The sequence below is a fragment of the Eublepharis macularius genome, chromosome 5 (genome assembly GCF_028583425.1).
Source record: "Eublepharis macularius isolate TG4126 chromosome 5, MPM_Emac_v1.0, whole genome shotgun sequence".
Taxonomy (NCBI): Eukaryota; Metazoa; Chordata; class Lepidosauria; order Squamata; family Eublepharidae; genus Eublepharis; species Eublepharis macularius.
This window is the reverse complement of record NC_072794.1, coordinates 130,528,907-130,545,549: the sequence shown is the minus strand read 5'-3', so window position 1 is coordinate 130,545,549 and position 16,643 is coordinate 130,528,907. Positions and strand designations below refer to the sequence as shown.

The window sequence follows — 16,643 nt, the reverse complement described above, 5'->3', positions numbered from 1 at the left end:
GAGCAAATGGCTGCCAGAAGGAAAATGACTGCTGTATGGGTGGAATGAGGAAAATTCAAGCTTTTCCATCTACACTGCAGCCACCCAGGCTTTGCTGAGATCTTTCCCAAAACTTCAAAGCAAAGCAGGTTTGGGAAAGATTGGAGAAAAGTTGAGGAAACCCCAGGAGCTAAATGAATGTGCCGTGATGGTATGGGGAAGGAGGGGAAAACCCTAAACCCCAACTGCTTGGGGCAAATAATCCATACAAAAACACCCAGGACTAAGAACTATTGAGATAGTGAATGAATGAATGATCAATGAATCAGTGCAAAAATAGATACAGTACCAGAAATGTTTAATTGAGATAGTGATCTGATTCCTAAATGTACAGCTGTCAAGTTAAATTATGTTTGCAACTGGTGTGGAATGAACCCTAAAGGAAAAGATTGAGGGAGACAGAAACCAGGGAAAAAAGCAAACCAAAGAACTCAGGAGGTGAATAAGATGGTATGTCGCTTCTGGAGCTGTTCCTTTGAATTAAAGGTTAAAAGCAGATGACAACATTCCAATGCTGTCAGACAACTCCCTGGACATCAGTACAGTTTTAGCTACTTAAAAAATGAAATCGCTAGAATAAATCAAGTTTAGCTTCCAGGCAGGTAGCAACTGTAAATTAAAATGACAGAACAAAGAGATTACATCATTCTGATTGCATGGCAACTCAAAACTAAATTGGGAAGGTCTTAGCCAAGGGAATTAAAGATAAGTAAGTTTAGGTAGAAATTTTAAAAAGAATTCATTTCCATAAATTGGACAGTTAAAAGGTCAGATATCTTCATTCACAGGTATGTTCTCTTAGAGAGCTATTATGAGATGTTCACTTTTAGTAGATATTTTAAATAGAAAAAGAGGATTTTTAAAATGCAAGGTTGTGAGAGCTAATAATGCTAATGAACCAAAACATAAAGGTCAATAGTGTAAGTAGGTTGTATTGCCCTTGATGATGACAAAAATATTTTATTTATCCAAATCATGTATTCTGCTATCCAGTACCTCTTAAATTGCTGTTTGTACAAAAATGATATAGTTGTAGGAGCTGCCATAAATGCATTTATCACTTTGATTTCTACGAAAGGGTTAGAGCTTGCTTTTTTTCCTTTGGGCAGTACTGAACAATTGGGCTGTATCTCTAGGTCTCCACAAAAATATGAGCCATTTGCAGCTATTTAAAATCTGGAGTGCATAGAATATGCTTCCCAAGGCAAGTTTTTTTTTTGTGTGTACATCCACTTACTGCACACAGATCTACCAACTGCATCGTGCCACTGCAAAACCTTTTGGGTGGCTGGCAGCGGCATGGTTTGTGGCGGAAAAGTCTCTCTAAACACCACAGTAAGCACGGCCCCAGCAGGGGCTTACCCAGGTGGCCCAGGTGCCCTACTTGATGTAAATGAGGAGTACATCTCTCTAGCCTTTCCCAAAAAGAAATAAGGCTTCTTCCTAGTCACATCTGAATGAGTCAAAATGTTTATGCAAATACATAACAACAGCACCTCACTCATGAAAATTAACTTTTCTTGTAATTTAAGTCATTGATTACAAAAAATAGAAAATATGTAATTAAGTATATTTAATAATTAAAGAGCAATGGGAACTAAAATAAGTGATAAACACAATCCCCTCTCACTTAGATCTAAAACTTACTCCTGTTATGTCAGGGAAGTAAAAGGTATGCAGAATAATCTTAATGTTACCAGTCTCAGTTTCCATCTTTCTCCAGCAAGGCCAAACTTGTAACCCCTCAAAGGGTCCCTTTTGTTTCCCATGCTATCTACATGAAGCCACTGGGAGAAGATATTTGAAGGCTGGAGTTCCAAAGACAGTTTTGTTTCTTCTATTAATCATAACCAGACGATCACTATTTAGAGCTGATATCTAGGGACAGTAACAGTTTGGAGGTAAATTCACTAAACTGCAATCCAGACAAAGATGATGCTGGTAAGAGGCTTAAAGCAGGTAAAATGCCTGTTACAGGTGAGGGTGCAGCTTTCTTTCAATGATCAGGTTCACCGTTTTGGAGTTTTTCTGGATCCAGCTTTGCTCCTGAAATTTCAGATAGTATCTCACTATCCAAAACCCTGGGTGACGCAGTAGAGATCTTGAGTGGGGGTGTGCACCCTCCCTACAAAGTTCAGAGAATCTATGTCCAGTATTTGGGGATACCCAAAAATTTTGAATTCCCAGCATTTGGTAGATTCTCTAATTTGGTTTAAGTAAATTAGAGAAATTTGGTTTAATTCAGCCATTATTTCCTATGGAGAAATCAATCTGGGGCTATCAGGGATGCGTGTGTCATTTTTCAAGCAAACTTCACTAAATTTTCAGGGAACCTGATCCTGTCTTCTAAAGACCCCTCAAGTTCCTTGAAGATTGGACCTGGGGGCAAATTTTGTGAGGCCCCAAAGAAGTGTCCCCAGGCACTCTCCATTATTCCCTGGGGGGAAACTATCTGGGGAATATCCAGAGGGCTGGGGTATCACTTTTCAAGCAAACTCCACCAAATTTGCAGGGGACATACTCCCAACTGCCTTCTAAAGACTCGCCAAGTTTCAGGAAGATTGGATCTTGGAGGCCAATTCTATGGGCCCCTGAACAAGGTGCTCCTAGCCACTTTGTTGTTTGCTATGGGAAAAAGTCAAAGCTGATTCCCACTACAGAAACACACTGGGATGAGGCTGCTATGGCCAAATACAAGCTGAGCTCATCCGAGAGGAAGTCCAACAGAACCAAACTTTGGTTCTGGGAGGATTCTATTCCCTGGCTTCAGTTTGCTTTTGTTGTGCTAAGTTACAACAGTGTCTCTTGCTTCAGTTTGGTTTGGGAGGAATGGATGTGGTTCTCTAGTTTGATGTTGGTCCCCTTTCTTCACTTTTGTTCCGAGGGGATTCCATTCCCATTCTTCAGTTTGTTTATTTTGGGCTTTCTCGGGGATGAGCTGGGGCACCTTGTTGGCCCCCAAAGTCCAATCTTCCTGAAACTTGGGGGAGGGCAGTCTTTAGAGGACTGTCAGGAGTAGGTACCCTGCAAATTTGGTGGCGTTTTCTTGAAAAGTGACACCCACACCCTTCTGCAAAAATGGCAGGAACTGATGTTTCTTTGTAGGGAAACAGCAAAGGACCAGCCAAGGCTGTTTTCTGTGTTTTCTGAATTAAACTGAATTTAGTGGCTTGAATTCAGAATACCGAAATTGATTCAGCATTCTCTATTTTGATCCACGAAAGCTGAATTTTGCCAAAACAGCAAAAATTCAGCTTCCCCCCGCCCCTGAATCTTGGACCAGAATTGCACACTTGTACTCTTGAATCACTGCCTGATTGCTGTGCTCAAGTGAAAGAAAGTGAACAAATTGAAATTAAACCCAGACAAGACAGAAGTGATGCTGGTTGAGAAGGCAAAGAACTTCAAGGACATTGAGCTGCTCACTGTTGATAACTCTTGAGTCTTCAAGGGTCAACCGAACACCTAGAAGTTATGTTGGATCCAGTATTGTTTAAAAAAGCAAATGAATGCAGCTGCAAAAAATGCCTTCCAACTCAATCTATCCTGGAAGATGGCCCTCTCTACCTTGACACAGTAATCTGGCCACCTGGATCTATGCCCCAGTAACACTGAGACTAGATTACTGTAATGCACTCTACAGAAGTCTCCCCCTCAAAGTCAACTCAGACTCCAATTGGTGCAGAACACCACAGCTCATTTATTACGGTAGTCTCAAACTGTAGTCACTCCACTGCCTACCCATCATCCACCAGGCTCAATTCAAGTTTTGACTATCCTATACAAAGCCCTACATGCTTTGGTGTGTCATCTGTGGGACCACCTTATGCTGTCACAGCAATTTTGCTCATCTAAACAGGGCTTTCTGTAGATGCCACCCTGCAAATGGGCAAAACCAACAACTGCCTGTACATGTGCATTCTTTCTTGTGCCCCATCTTAAGAAATGGCCTATCTGATGAGATTAGAAAGGTTCCCACTCTCCTGGCCTTTTACAAACGATGCAATACTGAATTATTCAGTAGGACTTTTTTTTTTTTTACAAAGGTGGGAGGGCTGGGCTGTAAGGAAATGGTTCAGAGAGATGCTTTGGTAAAAGGACTGTGGACTATGCTACTGTGCACCTACTTGGCAGCTTCCACAATGTTTAATATGTCATGTTTAATTGCTAATGCCGTTTCTGTATCGTCTCATCCTCTGTATCAGATTTCTGCTGTATTCAAACTCCTGCAATCCATATCCTGCTGCATTGTTTATTGAATGACCCAGACATTGATTGTATTGATTTCCACTTTGTAATCCCCTTGAGTCTCAGGGAGAAAGGTGGACTGTAAATAACATTAATAAATAAATCTGTGACCAAAAATGTTTTTAACCTGACTGAACTGTCAACTACACCTGTTAGTGGAATGAAAGGAGACTGCCATCATTATTCACACGTGGAGATTTCTAGATTATTGAACTCCTATGTGGATCTTCCCTTGAAATTTCAGTTGGTACAAAATACTGCTGTGTGAGATATAAGGAGAAAGCATCTTTCCTTTGCAAATTAAGAGTGGTTATCTGTATATTCCTGACACTATTTAAAGTACTGGTTTTGACCTCTGAAGCGGTAAATGATTTAGAACTTAAGGCACCTGAGGAAGTGTTTACTGTCATATGAGAATGATAAATCTGCTTAAGCTTCTCTGACAGGTAGCTGGAAGATTGATGCTTACCCAATGCAAGACTTTTTCAGTTATTGCCCTGACATGCTATTTGACTGTCACCCTTGCTTACTTTGAAGCCTGTACTCTTGCTGAGCGCATCTGATACTGAATTTGGTTATCAGTTTTTTCCCCTTGATCGTTCTGGTGATTTTGCTGATGCTAATTGTTAATTTTGTATCTTTTAAGATGCATTTTTTTAGTTGAAAGTCATCACAGGAATTTGGTAAAATATGTTTGGTTAAATAAATGTTGTTGATGTTAATCTGGTGGTTTAAAACAAGTTTTAAGTGGCTCAGATTGATAGAATATTTCTGTCAAGTAAGGAATACATTATTTTACAAAGGAAAGCAACCATTGTGGGTAAGGTCAGGTCCATTTTCCCAGGCAGACTGAGCTATCAGCACATGCTTTAACATACATTGCATTATCCTTTGGGGCAGAAGCTGCTATGCTTCCAGTGTGACACCTGAACAATTTTCACTTCTCTAGAGTTCTGATCCTTTGGTTATACAGTGAAACACTAATGAGATAGACTCACTCCCCTGCAAACTCCCGATATAAACAAGATCTCAATACCTCATAGTTCACCAGCCATAAGACAAGACTTGGGAAGAACAATCCTGTTCCCTGATAGAAACAGTTGCAACAGTTCTGGCTAGTCATAGCAACATAGCTGTGCGTGTGATCTGCTGGATCTTGCCCTCCTGTGCTGCCATTGGGAGTCAGAAGTTTGCAGCACTACAGTTGGAAACTTTTGTGCAAATTATGCTTTAGGTATTCAAAGGTATGTCAGAAGAGCATGCCTTTGGATAAGCACAGGTTTAATTACATGCTTAAAAAAGGAAGGGGGGCAGATGCTCAGCCACAGGTCTTGTTCAGCTGGGTCAGATGTTTCCACTTCCCTTCCCTCCTTGTACAAGTAAACTATTCTGATTTAAACTGCTTTATTCCCCTTGAAAGGAGATGAGATGACATTGGCTATAGGCCTAGTACTTCAGCTTAAATGGGTAGCAGATTTGTTGAAAAGTTTCAGTTTTGATTCCGTTTCCACGTTTCAGGGTCCTTGACTATACTTGCAAATAAGTTAAAAATACCAAACAATAAATACTTACAATTCCTGTAGGCACCCCTACAGTCAGTAGGAAGAATGGGGCTAGTGCTTGCCTTCCTCCCTCCAAATCCATTTTCTTTATTAAACTCTGTAGGTGTTTAGTATGCCATCCTGGGATGCAGGACCTAGTTGCATCCATTTATCACTGGAGCCTGAATGTAGCTGAATAGCCATGAGTGAAAGGACACCATACAAAAGAAGCTTGTGGCACTACAAAAGCTTATGCCATAATACGTCTGTTAGCATTTAAGGTGCCACAAAATGTATTTTTTGCTATAGCAGACCAATACGGTTATCAAATGGAAAAAGCCAAACCACATGCAACATGAAACAAACATGAGGGTTTTTTTTAAGCCTGACAGGAAATGATCAAAGGAAAGAAATGCAAAAGGTTTCTGGCAAAGGCATCTGTCTGTAAAATAAGTTTAAGCAAAAAAAAAAAACACTTGATAGCAATGATAGAATGCCTTCCATGTTTACTGAGCATAAAACCCCCCACCATTGTTGCTTTACTTAAGTAACAAATAGGGGTAAGGGAGGGTTCTCCTCAGTTTTGAACCTGAAAGCCATATTTTGAATTTTTTTTATGCAAATAGAAGCTCTAGAATTTTGCTAAATCTACCACAAGTCATGTGTCCAACAAGCATCTCACCTGTATTGTGGGCCTCATAACACTGAAAAATGCTGCAATGCAATCAGTACAACAGTTTAGGCTTTGTTACATACTTAAAAAAACAATCCTTACTACCACTACAGTGGAGGGTGGCTGGGTGGTAGAGACTTCGCTTGGAATGCAGAAGCCCCCTGGTTTAATCCCTGGCATCTTCAGATAAAAAGGACCAGTTAGGAGATGTGAAAACCAGTACTCAAGACCCTAGAGAGCCACTGCCATTCTGACCAGACAATATGGATTTTGGACCAATAGTCTGATTCAGTATAAGGCAGCTTCATGTTTTCATTCTAGCTCTGGCAGCATACCATTAATACCTCTTATCACAAATATATATGTGGAGAATGTCAGAAGCAGCAAAACCCACCCTCCTTTTCCAATTGGCAGAAAGACCAAGGTTTGGATACAATCCAGTCCCTTATCATAGCGCTGTGAGGTACAGAAACATGAAGTTTTACCAAATTAGACTAGACATTAAATGGAGATAAATACTTTCCTTATTGATTATATTTTTAAAAGATCACACATTTTTAAAAGGACTAGTTAAAACAGAACAGCAGATTAATAGAATCTCAACAAGTCCAAACCATTCCTGAGGCCTAGCCTTGCTGCTCTTTTAAGGGTGTTTTCCTTCCCCTTCTTTTAACAGCTTCTATTTGAAATAGCACACATAAATAATGACAAAGCACTTTTGAGCACTCTTCTGTAGAGCATGAAAAACCATCTTGCCATAAAGCTTTACATTTTCATTGCTGTCTCCTGTAGCCATGAAAATAAACTGTTTCTCCAGGGTTCTCTGCCCCCCTGAAAACTGCTTGCTGTAGAATGATTTGTAATGTTTATAATGAGACTCAAGTACTCAAAAGTTACTAATATGCAGGAATATTTTATTTGTATCCAGCTAAATATTTCAGCACTTGCAAAATCATCTGGAAAATTACTTGATTATATGCATTTATTCCAAACACTTTGCATGGGATGCTACATGTACAGTTTACATTTAAGAGATGTGCTTCCCATTTACATTATTATAGGCAAGGCAGAAAGTGGTAATAGCCATACATTAGATTTTTTAAAAAGTTTAATATTCCTCGCCTTCATCCTCACCATCCAAAGAGTCTGTGCCCACTTCTTCATAATCCTTCTCAAGTGCAGCGAGATCTTCTCGGGCCTCAGAAAATTCTCCTTCTTCCATTCCTTCTCCAACATACCAATGGACAAAAGCTCGCTTGGCATACATCAAGTCAAACTTGTGGTCCAGACGAGCCCAGGCTTCTGCAATAGCTGTAGTATTGCTGAGCATACAGACTGCACGTTGGACTTTGGCCAAGTCACCACCAGGAACTACTGTTGGGGGCTGGTAATTAATACCTACCTAAAAAGCAAAAATATATAAATTTTAAGGCTTTCCTACAATAGCAGACAAAAATAAAGAGCTGCATTTGGAATCTGATCAGTCTGCAATAATAAAGCATTTAAACACAAATGCTTAACTGTAGGCTCAGCTTGAGGACCATCTTCCCACAGTGTAATTTCAAATTAATTCTTCTAACAGACATGGAATGTGATTTAACAGGAATCAGACAGGTATCTAGTTCAACCCCTCCTGACATAGCCATGTTATTTTATAACCTATTAAAAGCTGAATTTCCCATTTTGAACCTCTCCCAATACTCTTTTGAGGGTAACATGACAGTGGCACTTAAAAAAGTTTTTTAAAGTCCTAATTTGCAACATAACTAGAGAATTAGAGCAGATCTAAAATGAGCAAACTCATTTATAGAACCATGCACAATACTGGATTAGAGCCAACTCGCTTTCCCATTCATTCTCATCCAACTCCCCCTTCTTAATACATTTGTTGCCCCTTATGGCTTTTGCACATGCAAGTCCCCTGATCCCACAGTGGCCTTTTTGGTGGTCAAAAGGACTCCCCCACCCTTTCCCCCACCTCAGAAGCTGGCTGGATTCAACTTAGTGTCTCCATGCAACTTTTGCAACAGCAAAGAAACGTAAATCCTCTTCTAATCAAAGTGCACTAATGCACAGGCCACTTCAGCTAATAAAGTATATGCCTAGAAGTCATCTTACTTCTGCTTAAGTCTATTCATGTCCACTGTGGATTATATACTTGGGATGTGTATTCAGCAAGCAGCGTATCTAGAAATGAGCAAAATCAATTTTTTAAGCAGCACTTACCTTAAAACCAGTAGGACACCAGTCAACAAACTGAATGGTACGCTTGGTTTTGATAGCAGCAATAGCAGCATTGACATCCTTAGGGACAACATCTCCACGGTATAACATACAACAGGCCATGTATTTACCGTGACGAGGATCACACTTCACCATCTGATTGGATGGCTCAAAGCAAGCATTAGTAATCTCAGAGACAGAGAGTTGCTCATGGTAAGCTTTCTCTGCTGAAATAATGGGGGAATAAGTTACCAAGGGGAAGTGGATTCTAGGATAAGGCACCAGATTTGTCTGGAACTCTGTCAAGTCCACATTTAAGGCACCATCAAATCTGAGAGAAGCAGTGATTGAGGAGACAATCTGACCAATTAGGCGGTTGAGATTGGTGTAGGTAGGGCGTTCAATGTCCAGGTTCCTACGACAAATATCATAGATAGCTTCATTGTCAACCATGAAGGCACAGTCAGAATGTTCAAGGGTCGTGTGGGTAGTAAGGATGGAGTTATATGGCTCAACAACAGCAGTTGAAACTTGAGGAGCTGGGTATATGGCAAATTCTAATTTTGATTTCTTTCCATAGTCGACTGAGAGGCGTTCCATCAGCAGAGAAGTAAAACCAGAGCCAGTACCTCCCCCAAAGCTGTGAAAAATCAGGAATCCTTGCAAGCCAGTACACTGGTCAGCCTAAAAGAGGGAAAATATGCATGTGAAAGGCCAATACAGCACTGGACTTTTGAACATATTAAAGGACTAATTTCCTCTTTCCCTATTTGCTTATAGGCTTTCCAGTGAGCAGCAAGATACATTACTGCTCAATAAACCTATTGATCTGGGATTCATTGTGAGGTTGACCACCGAGGATTTATAAGAATAGCCAAATTGGATCTCATTGTATACAACAGAAAATTCACTGCTGTTTACAGAATGGTAAGAACTTCATAGACAAGTAGATTTCCCCCCTCCCAGATAGCTCTTTTCATATACCTTTTTCTTCTTATTCTGCCATTTTTCTTTTGTTTAGCCAACCAGTCTAAACTGCAAAAACACATGAATCAAACCCTACAAAAATGGAAATATAGATGTAAACTTTTTACACATTTCCCTTGAAGAGGCCTCCTACATCACCAGGAAGTACAGGAACCAGGCAGGGTGGAGATGTGTTTGTTTAAACCTGTTTGTTAACTGAAACAAGCCTGTTACATTTGGGCCTCTTGCAGACTTCTAATGACAGCTCTAAGCAGTAAATGTCAGTTTCTAGTGGACAGAAATTGCTCAACCTTTTCTTACTTAGGGAAGCTATTTAGAATGGAACTCATAAGCAGCTTCTTGACATTGCTTTGATATGGAAAGATTCAAACCTTGGATCAAGACAGGCTTGATAAGACTAGTAGACTTTATGTATGAGAAGTGAATCTTGTTGTATGAAAAAGTCTGTAATAAAAGTAAGGGAAGGTGTTTCTCTATTTTCCAGTATCTACAGGTCAGAAGTTATAGAAATGCAATGCAGAGATAAATGAATACTTTCAGGCCATTCAATGACTTTGAACCAATATTGAGTGAACCAGAGAAACAGAGGAAGTTACTGTCAATTCTATATGGAAGCTTGCTGAAGGAACGAAAGTAGTGTTTGATTTATATAGTAAAATAGAAAAATGATCTAAGGATTCAGATCCTGGAAGAGGTTTGGTTAGAGCTGTATAGAGATAAAGGAAGATTCCTGTAATATAGATGTAAGAGAAAATGCACTGAAACTGTTTAGGTGGTACTTAACCATGGACACAGTGGCAAAGATAGGTAAATCAAGTTCCATGGGCTGCTGGAGATTTAAAGATAATGTAGGTACATTTTTGCACATTTGGTGGAATTGCCCAGTAGTCAGGTATTATTGGCGCAGTATGTGTAAAATCATGGAAGAAACTGCTTTACTGGGAATACTCCCAAGATAGTGGAAGCTGAAATTAAGTATTTTAATTAGGAATTATTGCTGCTGCTCATATACTCCTTACAAAGTATTGGAACCCCCCCCCATGTGTTCTTGGTTTTGTAAAGTTTGATATACTAATGTACAAACTTACAACTATGCATCTTTGGAAGGGAAAAGTAAATATACAGGAAAAACTAAGATCTGGCATCCATTTGTGGCTTTTGGGAATAAAATAAAACCAAAACAATGTGAAAGAATATCTGAAAAAAGTACTTTGTTCTAAGTGCTTCTTAGACTTGGGAGGATATGAGATACAAGGTGTCAATTTACCTTTGAATTTAATTGAGACTATACAAAACTTTGTATATATTATCTGTATTAAGTATGTTATTCAGTGTACTTTCGTACTTCGTAAGGGAGGGGAAGAATACATTGTTTTGGCATAAAACAAAGTCTTGCTTCTTCACGAAGCAAGTTATTCCCTTGTTTTATCATCTGTGAATCAAAGGAACTAGTAACTACCACCACCAGACAAAAGTCCAAGCTTTTGACCCTCAGAGTACCAGAGGAGTTTTGAGCTCCCAGAATATTTAAACAGCACAACTTGTAATGCCAGAGTTTTTAATTTGTTTGAAATGATATTACATACCAACTTCCTGACACGTTCCAGTACTAAGTCGATGATCTCTTTCCCAACAGTGTAGTGACCTCTTGCATAATTATTAGCAGCATCTTCCTTTCCAGAAATCAGCTGTTCAGGGTGGAAGAGTTGTTTATACGTCCCATTCCGCACTTCATCTGCAACACAAGGTTTAGGTATTTTAACAATGAAATGATGATCCTTTACTGTTTCCCAACATCTACCTGAAGTGATCAACTTCGACAATGTACAAGAATGAATTCAAGTGGTAAATCATGGTGTAGTGGCCAATTAAGCCAAAGCTCACTGTGTGGTCATACAGTAATCAGCAATCATTCTTACCTGCTGTTTACTGTTCCCTCTCCTGAACAGTGGATAAGTATTACTGGCCAGTTACTTGAAAGAGATATCATGCTCTCATTTACTTGGTGGCCTGAGAAACTGTACATACAGCTTCCAGTGGTCCATGGTACTCCCCTTCCAGCCAGGCACTTCCTCTGGGCATACAGCAGAGGTCACTGGGGGAGGCGAGTGGGGGGAGAGAGCTGTGAATTTCCTGCATTGTGCAGGGGAATAGAAGAGACAACCTTTTGGGATCCTTCCAGTTTTATATTTCTAAGCATTTATGGCATCTACTTAGACTATAGCATCTGTATAGTTGTATTAACAGCATGGATAGCCAATTGTCCAGGGCATTTAGGTACACAGGACTGCATAACATTACTTTAGTTCCTTTTATTTCTTAGGCTTGGTTCACACATTCATTGAGCTTGCAGAGATGGTAGAAGGGACTGTTCTACTTCACAGTGCAGGATTCCATTTTGGAATGCTTCCCTTATGTTAAGAACTCCCAGCAAACAAGAAACCAGAATAGTATGCACAGATAGGGAACACAAGCTCTCTTGTGCCAGTGTTCTATTTGCATGAAGAGCTTTTTTCCTGTGGACAAGGCTGGAATTCACCACCCACAGTCCATACTACTACTGTCTCAGACCTCTACCAGCTCATTCTCCTGCAAGTATGAATCAGGCATTCATAATTTAAAAAGCAGTAGTAATCTCAACACATCACTGGAGCTATAGGTAACTTGTGCTCTGTGCCACAAGTTTAAACAATCACTAGGGCATCATATGTGGTTATTTAAAGCACTATCTCTGGGTAGTTTGCATTCAAACTTTTTTCTGATAAGATCATGAAGTTCTAGCTTACTTGAAACCTCCTAGAGAAATTTTATTGAATCAGTAGTTAAAATGATTTTAAGTTTCAAGTTGTCCATTTTACATAATTTTGTTTTAAATCTTGAATTGTCTATTAATTGATTCAAACTACAGAACAGTGCTATTGTGACAAGAAATGAAAATCAAAAGTATCCGTGGAATTCAAAACACGTTAGCTGTCATCTTTCAGGAATGTTTGTGCAGCCTTGCATCTGCTATGTAGTTTCATGACAAAACCAAGTGTAAATTTAGCATAAACCCAAGAATTTATTCTGAACAATATAACAAGGTGTTATATTGTTAGCAACAGTATCTAGTATGTAAGTGAGAATGTTTTTCTGGCTGCGCATGTAATTCATTTCTATGGCTGAACTTTAGACAAGTTACTTGCAGCCAAATCTTCCAGTATTAAGTACTGCAGATGTTCAAAAAGCATATCTTTACCCTGGCAACACTGAGTTTTAATAGGGCAAAGAAATGCTATTAGATGTCTCAATTGCCACTGCATGTTCAAGCCTAAATTGAGATGGAACAGGTTAACAGTACATCTGAAAAGAAATTCCTACTTTTAGGGAAATTGCAATCTTCAAAACATACACCTGCCCCTAACAAAACTTTTCTTGCATGTATTGTAGCCACCCAGGCTGTTATTTACCTATTACTGATGGTTCCAGATCTACAAACACAGCACGAGGGACGTGCTTCCCGGCACCCGTCTCGCTGAAGAAGGTGTTGAATGAGTCATCACCACCACCGATTGTTTTGTCGCTTGGCATTGTGCCATTGGGCTGAATTCCATGCTCCAAGCAGTAGAGTTCCCAACATGCATTGCCAATCTGCACACCAGCTTGACCAACATGGATTGAGATGCACTCACGCTATGAAAAGGGAAACGAGGGGTGGGTTAGTACAATTTCCTCTTTCTTCATCATTTTGCAAATCAAACCTGTTTATTTACTGAGGTACATGGTGACTGGCAGTATATCTTGAACTGGATTCAAGTTATTGTTTTTTAAGCATTAGAAACTGAGGGCAGAGGGGGTACCAACAAGGAATTTCAAAGTTTTAGTGCTCACCATTACCAGCTTAGCTACAGCAGTAGTACTGCTAACAGAAAATCTCACCAGTATAATATAAACTGAAGGCAATGAAAGCAGAAAATAAGTGGAACAAGAAAGAAAGTGGAATAAAGTAGGAAATAAAGAGCCTGACAGTGCAATCCTTAGAGCATCATCCTTCTAAATTTCATTAAGTTCAGTTGGCTTAGAAGGACACAACACTGCTTAGGATGGTACTGGTAGTCATGTGGTTAAGAGTGTTATTTTAAGACTGTTATCTAACTAGAATACTAGATAGCACACTTTCCCAGTACAACTAGACATGAACCTACGAAAACGGGCCCCTTGAAGCACTCTTAAATGTTGTCACTTCCTACTGAAGTTTAGAAATCTCTGCTGAGATGCATGGGGTTTTGTAGTTGGATAATACTTAATTAAGACTACTTTATTGCAAACAAGGGGAAGATTAGTTTCTCATAAGAAATATACATATGGATCTGTGTAGGTGGCAAACAGACTTTCTCCAAGGAAACTGTCCTCCTCAGGTCAGGGAAATTGTTGTATGGACAAATTGTATTAAGGTCCATGTGTCATCCTTCCTCAGGATTATCACGAGAGAGGTCTGTTTTCCTTGTGATGATACAGACAGAATGGAGAATACTAAATAAGTAAGGCTTTCCCTATTCCAATTGCTGGTTATTCTTCAAGATTTTATATACATTTCAGACTTTGTCTCCTGAATAGCTTTTATTTGTAAACCTTGACCACAACTTAATTATATTTTGTCTCTAAAATGTTCCTGTTAAAATAACCTGCCCTATTCTAGATAGCTCCCTTCACAGGCACCCAGGAAGTGGCAGCTTGCAGAACACTTGAACCACCCCATCAGAGTTTACAGCTAAAAGAGGAGACTTAATTAGTAGCTTTAATGTGGTTTGAAACCCATGCTGGACTTCACCTAGCAACAAGAGCACAAAGGACATGGGGATTTTAAATATTTCTCTTCTAAAACCCTATCTTTGAGATAATGGGAAGATCTTCCTTGTCATGACTCATGAAGCAACTGTTTCTACTACCTGTTATACTGCTCTCTGCTGTCTGTAGAGAAAACACATTTTTTTAATTGCACCCAGTCTGCATAGTTCAAACATCCTGCCTGAATTTTATTTTTGCTTCTACGGTACATTTGGATACAGTTACGCAAATCATCCTTTAACTCACATCCTTCAAAGGCAATTGTTTTAATAATTAAACTCAGTACAACATTGCTGGCAGATTTGATTTTTTTTTGAAGCATGAAAGGCGGTAGAATTTGGTGTTCAGTTATGAAGCCTATTTCAAACCAAGATTTCTTTTGCATTTTGTCCTTCACAAGAACTCCAGCATAAAGTTCAGTGTGGAGTACTCATAGTTACAACAAGGAAGACCTAAAGCCATTTAAGGGTTAAAAAGCTTATACTGTCAACCCCCACCCCCAAAACCCTTTTCTCAACAGCCAGTTTGTGTCAAACAAGATGGGACAATAAGAATTAAAGGGTAATTACTTAAGCAAAGTGAACTTAATGACAAGATGTAAAAAAAAGAAAACAGCAGCTTTTTACGAGGCTTGTCATAGGATGTTGAAACATCAGAAGAGGAAAGAACACAGAGGGGCAGCCATCTTCTTTAGAAACTTCCCACCATTTTGCAGCGCTGCTTCTTAAACTTACTGGGCGGGGCGGGCGGGGGGGGGGGGAGAGAAGGGGATGTTGAAGAAAAGAACCGAGAACTGCACCACCACACCCTGCCACCAAGCTAAAAGAAGGGGACTTTAAAGGGGTGTTGGAACAAACTGTTTCCCACTTCTGCCCCCGTAGCCCAGACAAAGAGAAGGCTTGTTACCAATTCAAAGTGCCCCCAGAATCTGACTCACGCCCCAGACATTTTAAGCCTCAACATCTTTGCCCTTTGGTTTCAAGACCTCTCTCCCATGTTCCCAAGCAACCGTCTACTCCAAGAAGGTCCAGCTACACCTCACAAGCTAAGGCAGTTGCGAAAACCTTGCTTCAAGAGAAGATCGCAGAAAGGACAAGGGCAACTTGAGCTTCCTGCAAACGCCGCGCCTGAAACCGGGGGCGGGGAGCAATGGTCCAGGCGCAACCTACCGCTGGCTTAGCTCCCCTAGCAAGGACTTTGGATTCTGACTCTTGCGAAAACAGTAACACGAGTCTGACCTCGGAGTAAATCTTCGGGAGTAAACATGGGAAGGTAACAGCCTCCCCCCACCCGCCTTGTCTACAAAGTAACAGCATTGAGTTTTCAAGGGAAACATTTCCTTCTGATGTTTCAATCCTGCAAGCCATGATGAGCTGATTGGTCATCAGGCCTACATGAGCCTCACGTAGGTAGCGTCAGTCCCTTCCACCCGGTTTCTGACGCGTCCTCTGAGCAGCAGGTTCCAGAGAGGCACACACACGCCTCCCCCCACCCCCGCGCCGCGGTATTCATTTCCTCATCCTCCATCATTCCGCATACATACGGAGACAGGCAATAGACTTCTCTTTTTCGTACCGAAAAGCAACCCCCTCCCCCCAAGTTTGCATGCCTATGTGAATGTTGCTGGCGTGGCACAAAAAGCGGAAGACCGCAGTCTAGACCAAACACGCACCGCAGGCAAAGGTAACTTTACATTAAATAAAGCGGAAATGCACACAGCGCCTTAGCAGAGCTCTGTCTGAAAATACAGAAGGCCGTCTGGGAAAAGACTACTGGTCCTCACCATGTTTCCGGCAGGTTGAAGGTTTGTGGGGGTCGTTGGTGTTCTGGCTCCGACAGACGAGCTACGAGTCTGAGCAGCACCACGAAAACAGCTGCGGCGCCTTTCAGACTGCGTTTATATAGGCAGCCCGAAGGAACGCTTCCCCCTCTTGCAGCGCATTGGGCAGAGCTACAGCCCCTCGCCCCTCCCCTTCGGCCCTATTGAACGCGGAGCAAAAAGGAGGGACCCTTCGTCCGTCGTCATTGGACAACAAATATGAATTTGGATACTTACAACCATCCATTGGGTAATTTGTAATAGAGTAAAGAGGAATTATGCTTTC

General features: G+C 40.5%; 1 protein-coding gene across 1 annotated transcript; it reads right to left on the bottom strand.

The window, feature by feature from the left end:
- Positions 1–7,394: 7,394 nt before the first annotated feature.
- On the bottom strand, positions 7,395–16,414 carry LOC129330515 (tubulin alpha-8 chain). The gene is made up of 5 exons (XM_054980570.1): positions 16,322–16,414; positions 13,161–13,383; positions 11,298–11,446; positions 8,728–9,408; positions 7,395–7,903 (listed from the first exon to the last, which is right to left on the bottom strand). Exons 1-5 carry the CDS (start codon positions 16,322–16,324, stop codon positions 7,610–7,612), a joined length of 1,350 nt encoding a protein of 449 aa, XP_054836545.1. The 5' UTR covers positions 16,325–16,414; the 3' UTR covers positions 7,395–7,609.
- Between the last annotated feature and the right edge of the window lie 229 nt (positions 16,415–16,643).